Source organism: Tupaia chinensis, unplaced genomic scaffold, assembly GCF_000334495.1.
Source record: "Tupaia chinensis unplaced genomic scaffold, TupChi_1.0 Scaffold149178_1, whole genome shotgun sequence".
In the NCBI taxonomy this organism is placed as follows: Eukaryota; Metazoa; Chordata; class Mammalia; order Scandentia; family Tupaiidae; genus Tupaia; species Tupaia belangeri.
Genome location: NW_006209026.1, coordinates 406,260 through 421,290, shown reverse-complemented (window position 1 = coordinate 421,290; position 15,031 = coordinate 406,260). Strand labels below are relative to the sequence as shown.

Here is a 15,031-nt window from a genome sequence, read left to right as displayed (position 1 = left end):
GAACAAAGCTTTTCTGCCATCCAGAATGTATACATGACCATATTCAGATATTTCACTGAATAATAAAACTGAAGCTCAAAACAGGTCTGGCTGTATAAATATTCAGATGTAGGCTTATGCATAGGCAACCATATCAAACTTCACTCTGTCACAACACATTTTGCAGAGCTCAATTAAATGCTAGGTGTATGTCCTGGGCTATGCTGTTCAACACATGCTGACAGCTGTACAAGGACATGTGAACCTGGCATTTACCATGTTTTTTTGGAAGAGGTTTTTGCTATAGGGTGTGTGTGCTTGCCAGAAAGATAGAGACAGACAGAGAGACAGAAAGCGAGAAATCACCCATTAAGGGGGATGGCCACGCCACAATCCCTTCTCCTCCATTCTTCTCTCGGGATCTTGGGCACGCACGCACACGCGCCTGGTGTGAGTTTAAACCATTGGGTCTGGGACTCAAACCGCGGTCAAGTACATGGGAGTTCAGCAACATAACCATTATACTAACTGCTGGTCCCGAAGACTAGATTCTTAGCTGACCAAAGTGGCAAATTTTAATTTGGGGATTTACCTAGCAAGGTAGAAGCAAGAATTATGAAATCTGCTGAGGAAAATTCTTAAATGTCTACTTTGCCATCAGAATTATGGTGGGAGGCTATGTGTTTCTTTGGTGTAGAGAAAATAAACATCCTGTAACACCCTTCAACACCCTTCAGTACTTTGAAGTTTGGAGTCTAAATCATGATTCTACAAGTTAACTAGTAATACATTTATGTAGACATATGTAGTTTTTTTTTTTTTTTTTTTTTTTTTTTTAAGGTTCCTGCCATAGGGTGCATGAACTCACAGGGAGAGTCAGTCAGTCAGGTGAGAGGGAAAGTGAGAAATCACCCCCCAGGACGGAAGAGCCTGGACGCAATCCCTTCTCCTCCATTTTCCTACCAAGATTTTGGGAATGCACGCACATTGCCCAGTGTGATTTTCAAGCTGATGGGTCTAGGACTTGAAACTTGGTCAACCACAAGGGAGTTCAGAGCCATAACCACTATGTCATCTATGGCCCCTATGGAGCACTAAAAAAAAGGGGGGGGAAGGTGGGCAGGTGGTATGGTAGGTTAGGGCACTGAACTCCCATATGGCCAATTGCAGTTCAAATCCTGAACCTGGTGTCTTGCTTTCTTACCCCACTGCCCTTCCCAGGCTCTCTCTGGTCAAATTGAATAAATAAAATTAGATAAAATAATTATTTAAAAATTGTTTAATTTCATTTGTTATTATTTTAAAATTTATTATTTTTTAATTTGACCAGAAAAGAGAATGTGAGAAAGCAAGAAAAGAATCTGTCAGGTCCAGGACTCGAACTGTGGACAGCCATCTTGGAATCCGGTGCCAGAACACCATACAATCTGCCGGCCCCTGCAGCACTTTTAATATGCACACCTAATGAGTAAGAGTAAGCATGCAGCACAAAAGTAGCATCAATAAATTTTAAAACTTTCAGAATCATATTTAATGTTTTTAGAATTTTTTTTTGAGAGGTTTTTGCTATAGGGCGCATGTGCTCGCCAGACAGACAGAGACAGACAGAGACAGAAAGCGAGAAATCATCCCCCGGGGGGGTGGTCACGCCGCAATCCCTTCTCCTCCATTCTCCTCTTGGGATCTTAGGCATGCACGCACACGTGCCTGGCATGAGTTTTAAGCCACTGGGTCCAGGACGTGAACTGCGGTCGACTACGTGGGAGTCCAGCGACATAGCCATTATGCTAACTGCTGGTCCCTAGATTTTTTTTTTTGGAGAGGTTTTTGCTATAGGGCGCGTGCGCTCACCAGACAGACAGAGAGAGACAGAGAGACAGAAAGCAGGAAATCACCCCCCAGGGGGGATGGCCACGCCGCAATCCCTTCTCCTCCATTCTCCTCTTGGGATCTTGGGCACGCACGCACATGTGCCCGGCGTGGGTTTAAGCCACCGGGTCCAGGACTCGAACCACCGTCAACTTCGTGGGAGTCCAGCGACATAGCCATTATGCTAACTGCTGGTCCCCCTAGAACTTCCTGATATGAAATGAAAGCATCTTTTTTCTTTATTTATGACAGAGTAAATGTGTATGTTGGTCAAGAATGAGTGAGTGAATGAGTGAGAAAAATGGGAAACATCATGATCCCCTTTCCTCCCATGCTCCATCCAGCAAGCATGTTTCTGGGTCACCTGAGGTGAGGATGTGAAAACTCTAGTCACTACATAGAATCTGGCTTCTCTTGAGCAGCTTCTACTGCTGCACCAAAGAACCAGCTTGGAAAACTTATCTTTTCATTCCCCCAAAAGGTTTTTGCCTTAGGGTGCATGTGCTCGCCAGAGAGAGAGAGAAAGACAGAGACAGAGACAGTGAGAGGAAAGTAAGAAATCATCTCCTGGGAGGATGGTCACACTGCAATCCCTTCTTCTCCATTCTCCTCCTGGGATCTTGGACACACATGCACAAGCGCCCAGTGTGATTTTCAAGTCACCAGGTCCAGGAATCAAACTACAGTCAACTACATAACCACTATGCCACTGGCTTGCCCCGAGAAAATTTATCTTTACACTAAGAACTTACAAAATATGAAACAAAAATAGGGAACCAGCAGTTAGCGTAATGGCTATGTCGCTGGACTCCCATGTAGTTGACCGCGTTTTGCGTCCCGGACCCGGTGGCTTAAAACACACACCGGGCGCGTGTGTGTGCGTGCCCAAGATCCTGAGAGGAGAATGGAGGAGAAGGGACTGCGGCGTGCACATCCCCCCCCCATGGGGGGTGATTTCTCGCTTTCTGTCTCTCTTTCTCTCTCTGTCTGTCTGTCTGGAGAGCGCACGCGCCCTATAGTGAAAAACCTCTCCAAAAAAGAAAAAAAAAAGAAAAAAAAATAGGGTAATTTTTGTTGCCAAAATTGAGAAATAACTGTGCAGTAATAGTCGCTGGCACTTTATAAACAATAAACTAATTTAAAGAGTTTTAAAATTTAATTTCATTCATTCATTCATTCATTCATTCATTCATTTATTTTAATTTGACCAGAGAGGGACAGAGTGTGAGAGAGAGAAAACAAGATAGCAAGCCACCAGAGGTCCAGGACTTGAATTGCGGTCGGCCATATGGGAGTTCAACACCCTTAATCACCATGCCACCTGCCTGCCCCAAATTTAACTATTATTATTAGAGAAAACACTCCCTAGTAGGCATGGTCACCTCTTAATCTCTTCTTTTCCATATCTCCATCCTGTCTGGATTCTGGGAGTGCACGTGTAATTTTGCAAGCCACCGGAGCTGGGATTCAAGACTGCGTGGTCTGCCACATGAGATACAGGTCCCTCAACCACTAGGCCACGGGGCTGACCCTGCCAGATACCATTCTAAATGCTTTATATATGGTACTAGCTCATTTAATTTTTAAAAGAGTAGTTCCTTTTACTGCAGATTTTACAGATGAATCCAACTGAGGTAAGGGAAGTCTAAGTTACTTGTCCAGTTAGCTAAAATATAGAAGAGTTAGAATTCTGAATAGTTATGCTCTCTCTCTAAATGCTATATAATACAGTAGCTTTTTTTTAAACCTAAAAGGTAACATATATTGATTTTATGATAAATTCTTTTTAATACGGTTAAATTCAACCACCTACCACATACATTATCCTGGGATGTGGTTGAGTACACATATTGTATTCATATGTGTTCAAATATTTATCTGAAAATAAAAATTTTACAAAAGATTAAGTAGAAGTATAATGTCACAAATACTTATTAAGATCAGAAAGAAACAGACACTGAAGACATTTTAAAAAGACATGGAGAGAGCCAATAGGTGGTGTGGTGGTTAAGATGCTAGACTCCCACATGGCCAACTGTAGTCTAAGTTCTGGACCTGGCAGCTTAGTTTCTCACTTTCTCTCTCTTCTGTCTCTCTCTGGTGAGCACATATGCCCTATAGCAAACTAAAAATAATTAATTATTGTTTTAGAAAGACGTGGAAACTAAAATACCCTATGAACAATACAGCTGAGCTGTAATAACAGTAGCATATATACTTCGTTATTTAATAGAAATGCTTCCCAGCCAATGAGCTGGAATATACTGTAGTGCACTCACTAGTCAATTAGCAGTCTGGGAGGTGAGGGCCAATGGGAAAGAAGATGCCTCTTAACTTTCAAGTACGATCTATGCGTCCTTGGAAATGGGAATGATCCTGTCAGCTATATATTTGCATTCAGATATAGTCTGCCCTATCTCTTTGGTCATAAGGCTTCTCTTAGTTTCACTGAGCCAGTTCTCATCTTTAAACTACCGATGGGCACAACAGGGAAACTACTGTTTACACTCTCCCAGAAACTGTAGAGCACACTCCTAAATATGCTATATGCAATGAATAAAAAAGCTGAGAGGCACATTGAACGACAAGATGGATGCTACCTGCTTCCTATTTACCGAAGTCCAGGAGAGAAGTGGGAGAACTCCTGAGATGTAAACTACACAAAAATAACCATTAAACTCATCTTTTTCTTCAAATCTACTCCTTGTCAGGTCTAGCAGTAGTTAACAGCAACTCCAACAACCAGTTATTCATTCTTGAATCCATTCCTTTGTCTCAACTCTACTGATAACACTTCACATTTCACTTATCTGGGTTACTAAGCAGTTTCATGGCTCAATTTGACTATAGCCTCTCCCTCTTAAAGTCCAGTTCACATTGTTCAACAAGTTTCATTATGAAACACAGCTATGTTATCCCTTTGCTTAAGAAATTGCCAAACTCCTTGGATAGGGAACACAAGTTCAAAAGTCCTAAACAGTGTGTGTAGTTAAGAGCTGAAACAAAAATGATTTTTAATCAAGTAGCCTAACACAGATAATCAGCTTTTAAAGTCAAGAGGACAGTGCTGAAAAGGGCTAACCACAGGCTGAGATTTAATGTGAATTGATATTAGGTACTAATCATAATCTTATGTAGATACTAATCATAATTACAGGTATTTATTTCTGAAAATACTTATTTAAAGAGTTTTTAAAAATGATTCATTTGAGCCATGTATGTTCAGTCGTTTTAAAAACACATTTAGAAGGCTGGAAGGAGGAGCAATGGTCAAAGTGATACTACACAAGGATGATGCACATGAGTGTATTTTGGGTTTTCATCTGGAGACGTCCCTGAGTACACCACAGATGTGAGTGCCTATGATCTGGGGCTGGCTGAAGCTATGGATAGATCACGGCATTAAGATTCTGTTGAGGGTACAGTTTCTGTCTCTCTTCCTCACTCATGAAAGATCCAAACAAAAAAATTAAGAAATTTAAAAATCAAATTTTATATTTAATAAGTATAAGATAGATTATTGCTGATAACTAACCATGGCACTAGTCTTGGCTTTACAGGCTAACTTTTTCCCTCCCTCACTCCCACCCCATCCAATCACTCCCTTCCTTTTACTAGAGAAAGAAAGAGAGGGAGAGGGGAAAAAGCACACTCTGAGGCGTGGCCATGTCACAATCCCTTCTCCTCCATCTATCTTTTTGGAATTTTAGGCAAACATACACATGTACCTAGTGTGTTTTTCAAGCAAAAAGGGCCAGGACTTGAACTGTGTGGTTGGCCATGTAGAATCTGGTTTCCTTAGGACCAACAAATGGTGTAATAGTTTAATTGCTGGACTCCTACGAGGTCAACTGTGTTGTGGACTCCTACGAGGTCAACTGTGTTGGCCCGGACCTGGCATCTTTAAACTCTGCCTGGGCGCTTGTGTATGCAAGCCCAAAATCCTAAAAGGAGAATGGAGAAGAGGCTGTGACACGGCCAATGCCCCTGGGGAGTGATTTCTTGCTTTCTGTCTGTCTCCCTGACAAGTGCACATGCCCTTTAGCAAAAAACAAAAAACAAACAAAAAAATAACAAAAACAAAAAAACCTCTCTTTAAAAAAAAACAAGTAAAGAATCTGGTTCCCTTAATCACTGGGTCATGGGCTTGTACCAAGGTAATTAAAAAAAACTAACTTCTTTGAAAAGATGAATATCTAAACATAAAGGTATAAAATAACATAAGCATGAGTTATTTTATTAACTATTAGTAAGCTACACTATAAGCTACATGAGAACCAGAGAAAGACATAACTGAATTCAAGTAGATCAGAAATGCAGTTTAGAAAAGCCAGGAATAAATGACATGGTAGAAGCCATCTCTGTCAGTTATGTTAGTTCACTTAATGTGGACTGGCAAAAAAAATTATACGAAGTAATTACATTTGCAGTACATTTCTTGTTTTTTTTTTTTTTTTTTGAGGGGGCTAACTATAATATGAGAGATATTCAAAAAGTTCATGGAAAATATACATTAAAGAAAACTATACATAGATTTCAAAATTTGCATGCCTCAAAATAAACTTGTATTTTAACTCAATTTTCCCCATGAACTTCATAAAGTCTCTTTGTATAGTGAACTATCAGGTTGTGGGAAAAGTCATGATGTATTTTTCTATGCAAAAATGTGTCATGATATTTCCAGTGACCCAATATTTTCTTATACTATTTACAGGATCTACAATTACAAATAGTGTGAAATCAGAAAATGCTAAACAGAGTCAACATGCATTACCCCTAGGATGCATGCACAATTTTAGAAAGATACATACATAAACATAAAATGAATATATGCCCATCAGAAACAATGGAGAGTAAGGGAGGGGGAAAAAAGCTTACACTAGCATCTGTACTGTTTCAGCTTAAATTTTGAACTCCACTCCAGTACCAGTGTAAAACTCTTAGAATATAAGTAGATAATCAATAATTCACAGTATCTCTTTTCACCTTATTTGAAAAACAAAAAATGGCAAATATTTTTAAGAAAAATAAGTAAATCTATAAAGAGAATGAAAAACTCATGTTCAATTACCTTTTCTAATTTTTTGGCCTCAATGTGTCGAAGTACTTGTTCTCGCCAATCATGAGGAACTTTACTTTTTCCTGGAGGATCTAATAAAGAATGCTCAGAGCCAACCCTTGCATTTGGTCTTTTTGAAGGACTAGTCCGTGAATAATTGAAATCACTAACTGACATAGTTCTCTCTGGTATTTCATTTACAGAAGGTCGAGCACTCTGAGGCCTTGATGCGTTTGGACCATCAATGCTGTATGTTCGTGCAGAAAGAGGTCTCTGTGAACCTGATATCATTGGAGGAGTTCTGCCTACTGAATGTAATTCTCTGTATGATAAATAATCCCCCTCAGGGATTTGGGCCCTTCTTGCAGGACCTGGATCACCCAGATTTACAGAGGCAGTAGAGGACACACTACTTTGTCGCTGAATTGTAGTTCGAGTTACTGGAGGAATGAGTCTGTCATTTGGAGAGATGGCCCACATTTCCCCATGTCTTGCTGAGCCAAGTCTTTGATGTAGATGGTATGTAGTATTAGCTCGAACATTGTTATGGTTAGAAAAATTCATATTGGCAGGATGTTTAACATAACTGTGATTTTCCATGCTCTCTGACCTAGGAAGGCGCTGAGGAGGAAAACTGACATGGTCTATTTGGGGATTTTGCTTGGAGTGCCACAGAGTGTCTTTGACTGCAGCGCTGCTACTGTACTGGATATTATACTGTGGAGGACCATACACTGGAGGCATAGATTGTGGGCCACTTGTGGTAGGGCCTCTTAGAATATTCGTCTCTTCAGGATTATGATTTGAATCAAATGTGAAAATTGTCTTTGTACCTGATATTAAATCAGAAGACGACGACGACCCAGTAAATACTTGCAATGGTTGATCATACAGCAGTGTGGCTGACTTGCTCCTGACTATATTTTTTCCGTCAATGGCAGATGTGATTTTAACAGTTGCACTTGGCTGCTGAGGTCCATTATCACTAAGAATGTCATAAATTTTTAAACCTCCAGTCTCCATGTTAGTTATGCTATGAGATTTCACAACTGATACAACTGGACCACTTCTCTGAGGGGAGAGATCTTCAGTGCTTTTGGAAATACCCATGTCAACAGAAGAACTGGTATCATGTGACTCAGTCCTACTGGGAGACTGTGGAGTTTCCTCAGAATGTCCATTTATCTTATTTATAGATTTCAGGTTAGAATACTTGTTTCCATTTTCCAAGTGCTCAGCTTCCCCTTTAGACATGCTTAAAAAGCCTGTTCCAAGCATTATATCTTGTGTCTTTGATCTTTCCACCATGTCTGGTTGAAATGTATCATTCATTACAAGTTTATTAAGATTCATATTAATATGGTCTAATTTATGAGATTCATCAGATGTAGCTGTTGAGTCAACACCTTTCTCAATTAGAACTAACTGCTCTTCAATATTCAAATCATATTCAGGTAAGTTAAAATCTTTTTTATCCTGATCCTTGAGTTTTTCCTCTGTTGCACTGTTTAAAATATCTCCATTTTGTAAAAGGCTGTTGAAATTTTCATCTTCTTGCCTAAAATAAAGATAATTTTATAAAAAACATAATAAAGCCAAGTTTTCTTAGTAATAGGGGAAATATACAAGTATAGGTACACAAGTTAAAAAAGTTGTGGAATACAGTAATTTTAAACTATCTTAACAGTCAAGTAATATTAGCTTATATTAGGTTGGTGACAAGTAAAACAACAGTTAAAATTCGTTGAAAGTATCAGGATTGTTTCTCATCAATATGCTAAATCTAATCTGTCACAAAATAACTTTTTAGGGCATAAGTGTGCCCCAGAGAGAAAGAGAAAGAAAAGTGAAAAATCACTCTCCAGGGGGTGACCACACTGCAATCCCTCCTCCTCCGTTTTTCTCTAAGGATTCTGAACATGCATGCACACATGCCGAGCACATTTCCCAAGCTACCAGGTCTGATGCTTGAACTGCACAGTTAGTCATGTGGGATCCAGCTGCCTTAACCACCACATAAGCAGTCTGGCCTGTGTCACAAAATAGTTTAAGGCTACTAAACTCTGAACAAAAACTATGAATGAAAGTGGAATTATACATCCTCTTCTGCTCCATTTTTTATGACAATTCTAAAAATTGAAACGTTTTAAGATAAGCAGATTATGAAGAGAAAAACCAATAACCAGGATAAATGAAGAGCACGGGACATTTTTATGGGTAATTTTGAAGCTTTACATTATTAGTCAGTCATATGAACCATGGTTAACCGTATTAACTAAACTGTTCTATTAGAATCAAACATATAAAGAAATTGTACAGAGAACTGAATAATTGTCCAAAGTTCTATGTTAAATATGTAAAATGGATAAAAACAAAATATCACTCTTTTAAGTGACTATATGTTCTATTTGACCTTTGACCAAATATTTTATAAATGTGCTATTCCAAAACTGGAGAAAACTGGAGAAATTTTATTTTTACTTGGTATTACAAAAAATTAGTAAGAAATTTGGAGAAAACACATTCTTAGGAATAACTTTTATCACAGTAATGTGTTACAATTTTTCTATTTTATTATTGTTGTTAATGTCTTATTATGCCTAACTTACAAATTAAACTTTATCACAGGTATATACTAGTATGTATAGGGTTTTGTACAATACTATCCGTACTTTCAGGCATCCACTAGGGGTCCTGGAACAATACATATTCCCTACAGGTAACAGGAGACTATTAGTTCTGTCTAACCACTTCTCTAAAATTGATGAAATCCAGGACAGCTGGTGGTGCACCCTTAGCTGAGCCTAAGGAGGATGGATCCCACATAGCTAACTGTGCAGTTTGAGTCCTGGATCAAGAGGCGGGAAAAACACACCAGGCAGGTAGGTGTGTGGTGAGCATACCCAAAATCCTGAGAGGAGAATGGAGAAGAAGGAATTATGGCATGACCATCCCTCCTGGTGGGGTGCTTTCTCACTTTCCCTCCCTCTCTCTCTGATCAGTGCATGCACCTTATATCAAAATTTAAAAAAGAGAGATTATGAAACCTTTTATGTTTTTGTCATGTATGTATTACTTGCTATACTCTTCCTATTTACTATACAAATAAATAATTTTGTAAAATGTTCACAAACCTGATTTTGGAATTAGTATCAATATGAGCTTGTTTAACTGGAGAGCAGAGTGAAGTGTCTTGACTGCTATCAGTATTAAGAGAAACTGAATCAGACATCCGAGATGGAGAAGAACAATTGCTGTTATTCTGATTGCTATTGTGTGTAACTTCATCTGATAAAGAATCTGTATCCTTTGTATCATCTGAAATAAACAAAAGAGTTAATAGCAATGATCAATTCGCCAAGAATTTGCGTGAGATGCTTTCCTGGTTAATGACATGGCCGACTGTCCTGGTTCCATGTGAGGTCATAAATAATATAGATAAAAAGATAACCAGAGACAACCCTGAAAAATTAGTTCAAATTTACCCAGATTAAAGCATTTTAAAATAGTGATACCTTAATTTCTTAAATATAATCAACATTACAGTTACTCAGAATTGTATTTAGTTTAACCACTTGACAAGATGATTCTACGTATTGTCTTCTATGGCCGACAATTTAGCGGATATGCTTTCTAGCCATTTACAACTCTTAAAACTAATAAAAAATAGTTATAGTTCACAACTTTTGTAAACTTTTCTGGATAAGAAATTATTTTACATGTGTGGAATTTTTTAATGTCTACCTGATAATAAAAAAAGCAATGCAATTAATCCAGAAACACACACACATACACACACACATACAATTACCAAACAAACCAAGAGATTTGCATAGGTCAGCTCTCTCATTTCTTCATGTTTTTAAGGCATTTCATATAATTGTTTATGGTACTCTCAGAATGTGAGATGGTTGTGTGTGTAGCAATTACATAACTAGAAATAGATATGTTCATTTTCTTTTAAAGACAATGTAATAAGCAGTAGTTTTCAAAAGTAGTGATAAAAAAGCTGTTTCAAACTTGAGTCTAATCAAATCATGGAAATGGGGTATGCAGAATGTTTACACACAATTGTATGAATTAAAGGTATTTCCGTTGTTTTAAGAGCTTAGTAGCACAGCTCAAAGCGTCTGGATTGCATTTACAATTGAAAATAGAGTGCATGGGGACTCTGTACCTCAACCTCAAGGTATTTGGATCTAAGATTTTTTTTTTTTTTTTTTAGGGATTTTTGCTTCAGGGCATGTGAACTCACCAGAAAGAGAGAAAGACAGAAAGTGAGAAATCACCCAACAGGGGAGATGGCCACGTCACAATCCCTTCTCCTCCGTTTTTCTCTCAGGATTTTGGGCATGCGCACATATGAACCCACATGAGTTTTAAGTCACTGGGTCTGGGACTTGGACCATGGTCAACTATGTGGGAATCCAGTGATGTAACCATTACGCTATCTAGTGATCTCAAGATTATTCATTTAAAAAAATACAGTTAAATTAAATGGTGTTCTTTCCTAAAAATGTTCCTCTTCTCTCTCCTTTTTAGCATGGGATTACTTTGACAATTATAACATAAAATACTTAGCACAATACCTTAAGCAACTAGAAAGTGATCAATAAAAAGTTGGTATCACTACCATAGTTATTACGAACTCAAGCTATCCAAAGGCCACTTAGATAGTAAGCATTGGGGCTAGCAGATGGTGTAATGGCTGCGTCCCTGGACTCACATGTAGCTGACTGTGGTTCGAGTCCTGGACCTGGTGGCTTAAACTCACGCAGGGGCATGTGCGTGCATGATCCCAAGAGGAGAAGGGGTTGTGACGTGGTCATCCCCACTGGGGGGGTGATTTTTCACTTTCTGTCTTTCTGGCAAGCGCAAGCACCCTATAGCAAAAATCTCTCCAAAAAAAAAAAAAAAAGAAAAGAAAAAGATAGTAAGAATCATTAATGACAAGAAGGCAAAGGATTTGATAAATATTTGGTGTAAATGATGTAGACAGAGTCAGGCATTGGTGGGGAAGGATGAGGAAAGAAACAGATATCCTCTAAGATTCATTTCATGTTTAAGAGTCTGAGATTCAGTTACATAAAAGAATGGCAGGCAGGAGTTGTGGGGTATGTGTTTAAAAAACGTTCTGGGATAGATTAAAGTGAACAATGAACACCTACTATACACCAGGTATTGTGCTAAATCTGAATACCTTACATAATCAATTACATAACCCGACAACTTGAAAAAATCCTCCAATAACCTCTCAATAGTATTCCAACCTAGGTATGGACAAAATGATAAAAGATCACATAACAGGTAAGCATAAAAATGGAGTTATATTCCAGACTTATCTGTCTGTAAAGACCCTGCCTTTATAAGTAATTTTCCATTAGGTAGGAGTAAAGATCTATCAAGATCTTTCTTACAAATGATAAAGGACTTTTCAGAAAGGCGTATTTAAAAACGTTTTCAGGGGCCAGCAGGTGGCATGGTAGTTAAGGTGTTGGACTTCCACACAGCCTACCACAATTCAACTCCTGGACCTGGTGGCTTGCTTTCTCACTTTCTCACTCTCTCTGGTGAGCACATGTGCCCTGTAGCAAATTACAATAAAATAATAATGCTGATAAATAAAAATGAATAAGTATTCTTTAATTAAAGAAAAAAATTTTTTTACAAAGCCACCTGGTGGTGTGGTGGTTAAGGCTCTCAACTCCTACGTGGTCTACCATGGTTTTAGCCCTGGACCTGGTAGCTTGCTCTTTCACTTTTCCTCTCTCCCTCTGCTAAGTATGTGTTCCCTATAGCAAATTAAAAGGATAATATCATGACAAATAAATAAAATTCTTTAAAAAAATGTTTTAAAAATATATTTTAAATGACATGGCAATGAACTTTATTCAAAAATGATTATACATTTTATTTAGGTAATTTCTAGTCTCAGTTCTTTGCTTCAAAAATCTAACTTTTTTTAAAAAAAGAATAATTTTATTTAAATTTATTTATTTATTTATCATAATTTGATCAGAGAGGGACAGAATGAGAGAAAGAGAGGGAAAGTAAGAAAGCAAGCTGCCAGGTCCAGAACTCGAACTGCAATCAACCAGGTGGGAGTCCAGAACCCAAATCACCATGCCACCTATGGTCCCCAAAATCTAACCTTTTTTATTGTTACTGAGTGCTACAACTTTTGGCTGGATGATAGAGGTTTCAATTAATGGTGGCCGCATCTCTGCCATTTTCATCTCTTCATCGGAAGAAAGTTCTTCAGATTCCTAGAAAAAAGGGGGGAAATATTTATACAAATTTAATTTTGGTTTAAATAAAAGTTAACTTATATGAACTTCAAAAAGAAAACAAAGAATGATATAATGGTAACAGTGACTAAAACAAGTATATCATTTAACTTTTTCCACATATGGCAACAAAATTAGGGCAGTTGTATGTCAAAGTATCCATGAGGTAGCATGCCTTAATTCAAGTATGTTAATGATTGCTATGTGCATAGTAATATGTCAAGGTCTAGACAAAAAAAGAATACTGCCTTTGTAAACCACAGTTTAGTGACGGTGCCTCAACTTAGTCTCTCCATAAATTTAATCTCTTAAAATCACTGGGTTACAAGGAATCAGACCAACTGAGGCTGTCTGCTATCAAAATGAACAAAAGGCAATTAATTACCAATTTAAATAATTTATTACTCTTTATGAATTTTTTCTCTAATGTTTGGCATCTGTTCTAGATTATCTAAAATTGAGAACTGTCAGCAAGGAAAGTGACTTATTAGTCAGAAAATACCCATAGTAAAATTTCAATATTGTATATGCTATATATGAAATCATGCAGGTTAAGTCATTTCCAGTAATATGATAAAAATAAGTCAAGGGTCCTTACATATGAATTGGGAGTAGCAAACTATATCAGTAAAAGGGCAGACAGTAAATATTTTAGGTTTTGTAGGTCACATTATCTCTATTTAAACTATTCAACTCTATTGTTACAGAATAAAAATAGATGATATATAAACAAGTGAGTGTTGATGTATCTCAATAAAAACTATGTACAATGAAACTTGAGTTTCATGTAATTTTCACATCATAAAATATTACTTTTACACATTTTAAATCAATCTATTACTAAGGTAAAACTACTCTCAGTTTTCAAGCTGTAAAAAAATAGGTAGCTACCTGGATTTAGCCCACAGGCCATAATTTTCCAACTCAGTTCAGGGTTATATTACAATGTATAAGATTTAAAGGCTGCTAGAATAGCTAGTATAGTAGGAAAAGAAAAATTAAATTTAGTCTTTAAGAGTGAGTAAAGAGGAGAACAATATTATAAGTAGAGGGAAGCATGAAAGTAAAAGAAAGCAAGACATGGGGCCAGCAGGTGGCATGGTGGCTGAGGCGTTGTACTCCCACATGGCTGACTGTGGTTTGAGTCTTGGATCTGGTAGTTTGCCTGCTTGCCTTCTCACCTTCTCACTTTCCCTCTGTCTCTCTCTGGTGAGCATGTGAATCCTCTCAAAAATTTAAAAAATAACAATAATAATAAAATTAAATAAAGCTTTTTTCCTCCAAATCCCCCAATTCATAATACAAACTAGGCACAGGCCCTGGGCTGAGGTGTATACGGAGTAGGTTTACTCTGCCTCCTCTTTCTATATAGTCAGTGTAGAAACACAGCCTGTGATAAGCACCAGGAGACTTAAAATTATATAAATATTAAAAAGAAAAAGGCATGACAAATGAGCTCCATGTAGCTGGAGCTTAGGATAAATGGGAGGAAACTGAAAAACAAAAACAAAAACAGCAGACTGGATTATATAATGAAAGGTTATCCTCTGAGTATGGACTCAAGTATATGTTGTTTATTACTGGAAGTTGCCAAGTCAGAAACTCAAGATAAGAAAGCTATGTTTTAGGGTTAGTGCCATAGTATAGTGGTTAAGGGCTATACATCGGCAACTGTACAACCATGGCCAACTGCGGTTTGAATTCTGGCCCCCGTGACTCGAAAAATATGCTGGGCACACGTATGTGGGTGCCTGAAATCCCGATGGGATGGAGAAATGGAGAAAAAAGAACTGTGGTGTGACAGTGTCCCAAAGAAGGTGCTTTCTGTGGTGAGCAT

General features: G+C 37.9%; 1 protein-coding gene and 1 non-coding gene across 8 annotated transcripts in view; both read right to left on the bottom strand.

Moving 5' to 3' along the window:
- ERBIN (erbb2 interacting protein) overlaps positions 1-15,031 on the bottom strand; it is a 137,560-nt gene that overhangs the window by 15,296 nt on the left and 107,233 nt on the right. For all 7 annotated transcript variants that reach the window (XM_014585176.2, XM_006170924.3, XM_014585175.2 and 4 more), the window contains exons 19-21: positions 13,059-13,173; positions 10,042-10,225; positions 6,920-8,465 (exon numbers count right to left, since the gene is read on the bottom strand). In XM_014585176.2, the coding sequence (XP_014440662.1) occupies positions 6,920-8,465; positions 10,042-10,225; positions 13,059-13,173 (1,845 nt within the window). The remainder of the gene's footprint in view (positions 1-6,919; positions 8,466-10,041; positions 10,226-13,058; positions 13,174-15,031) is intronic.
- Positions 14,475-14,606, bottom strand: LOC114006612 (small nucleolar RNA SNORA51). Its single transcript, XR_003548324.1, has one exon. It is a non-coding gene; the product is annotated as a small nucleolar RNA SNORA51 (small nucleolar RNA).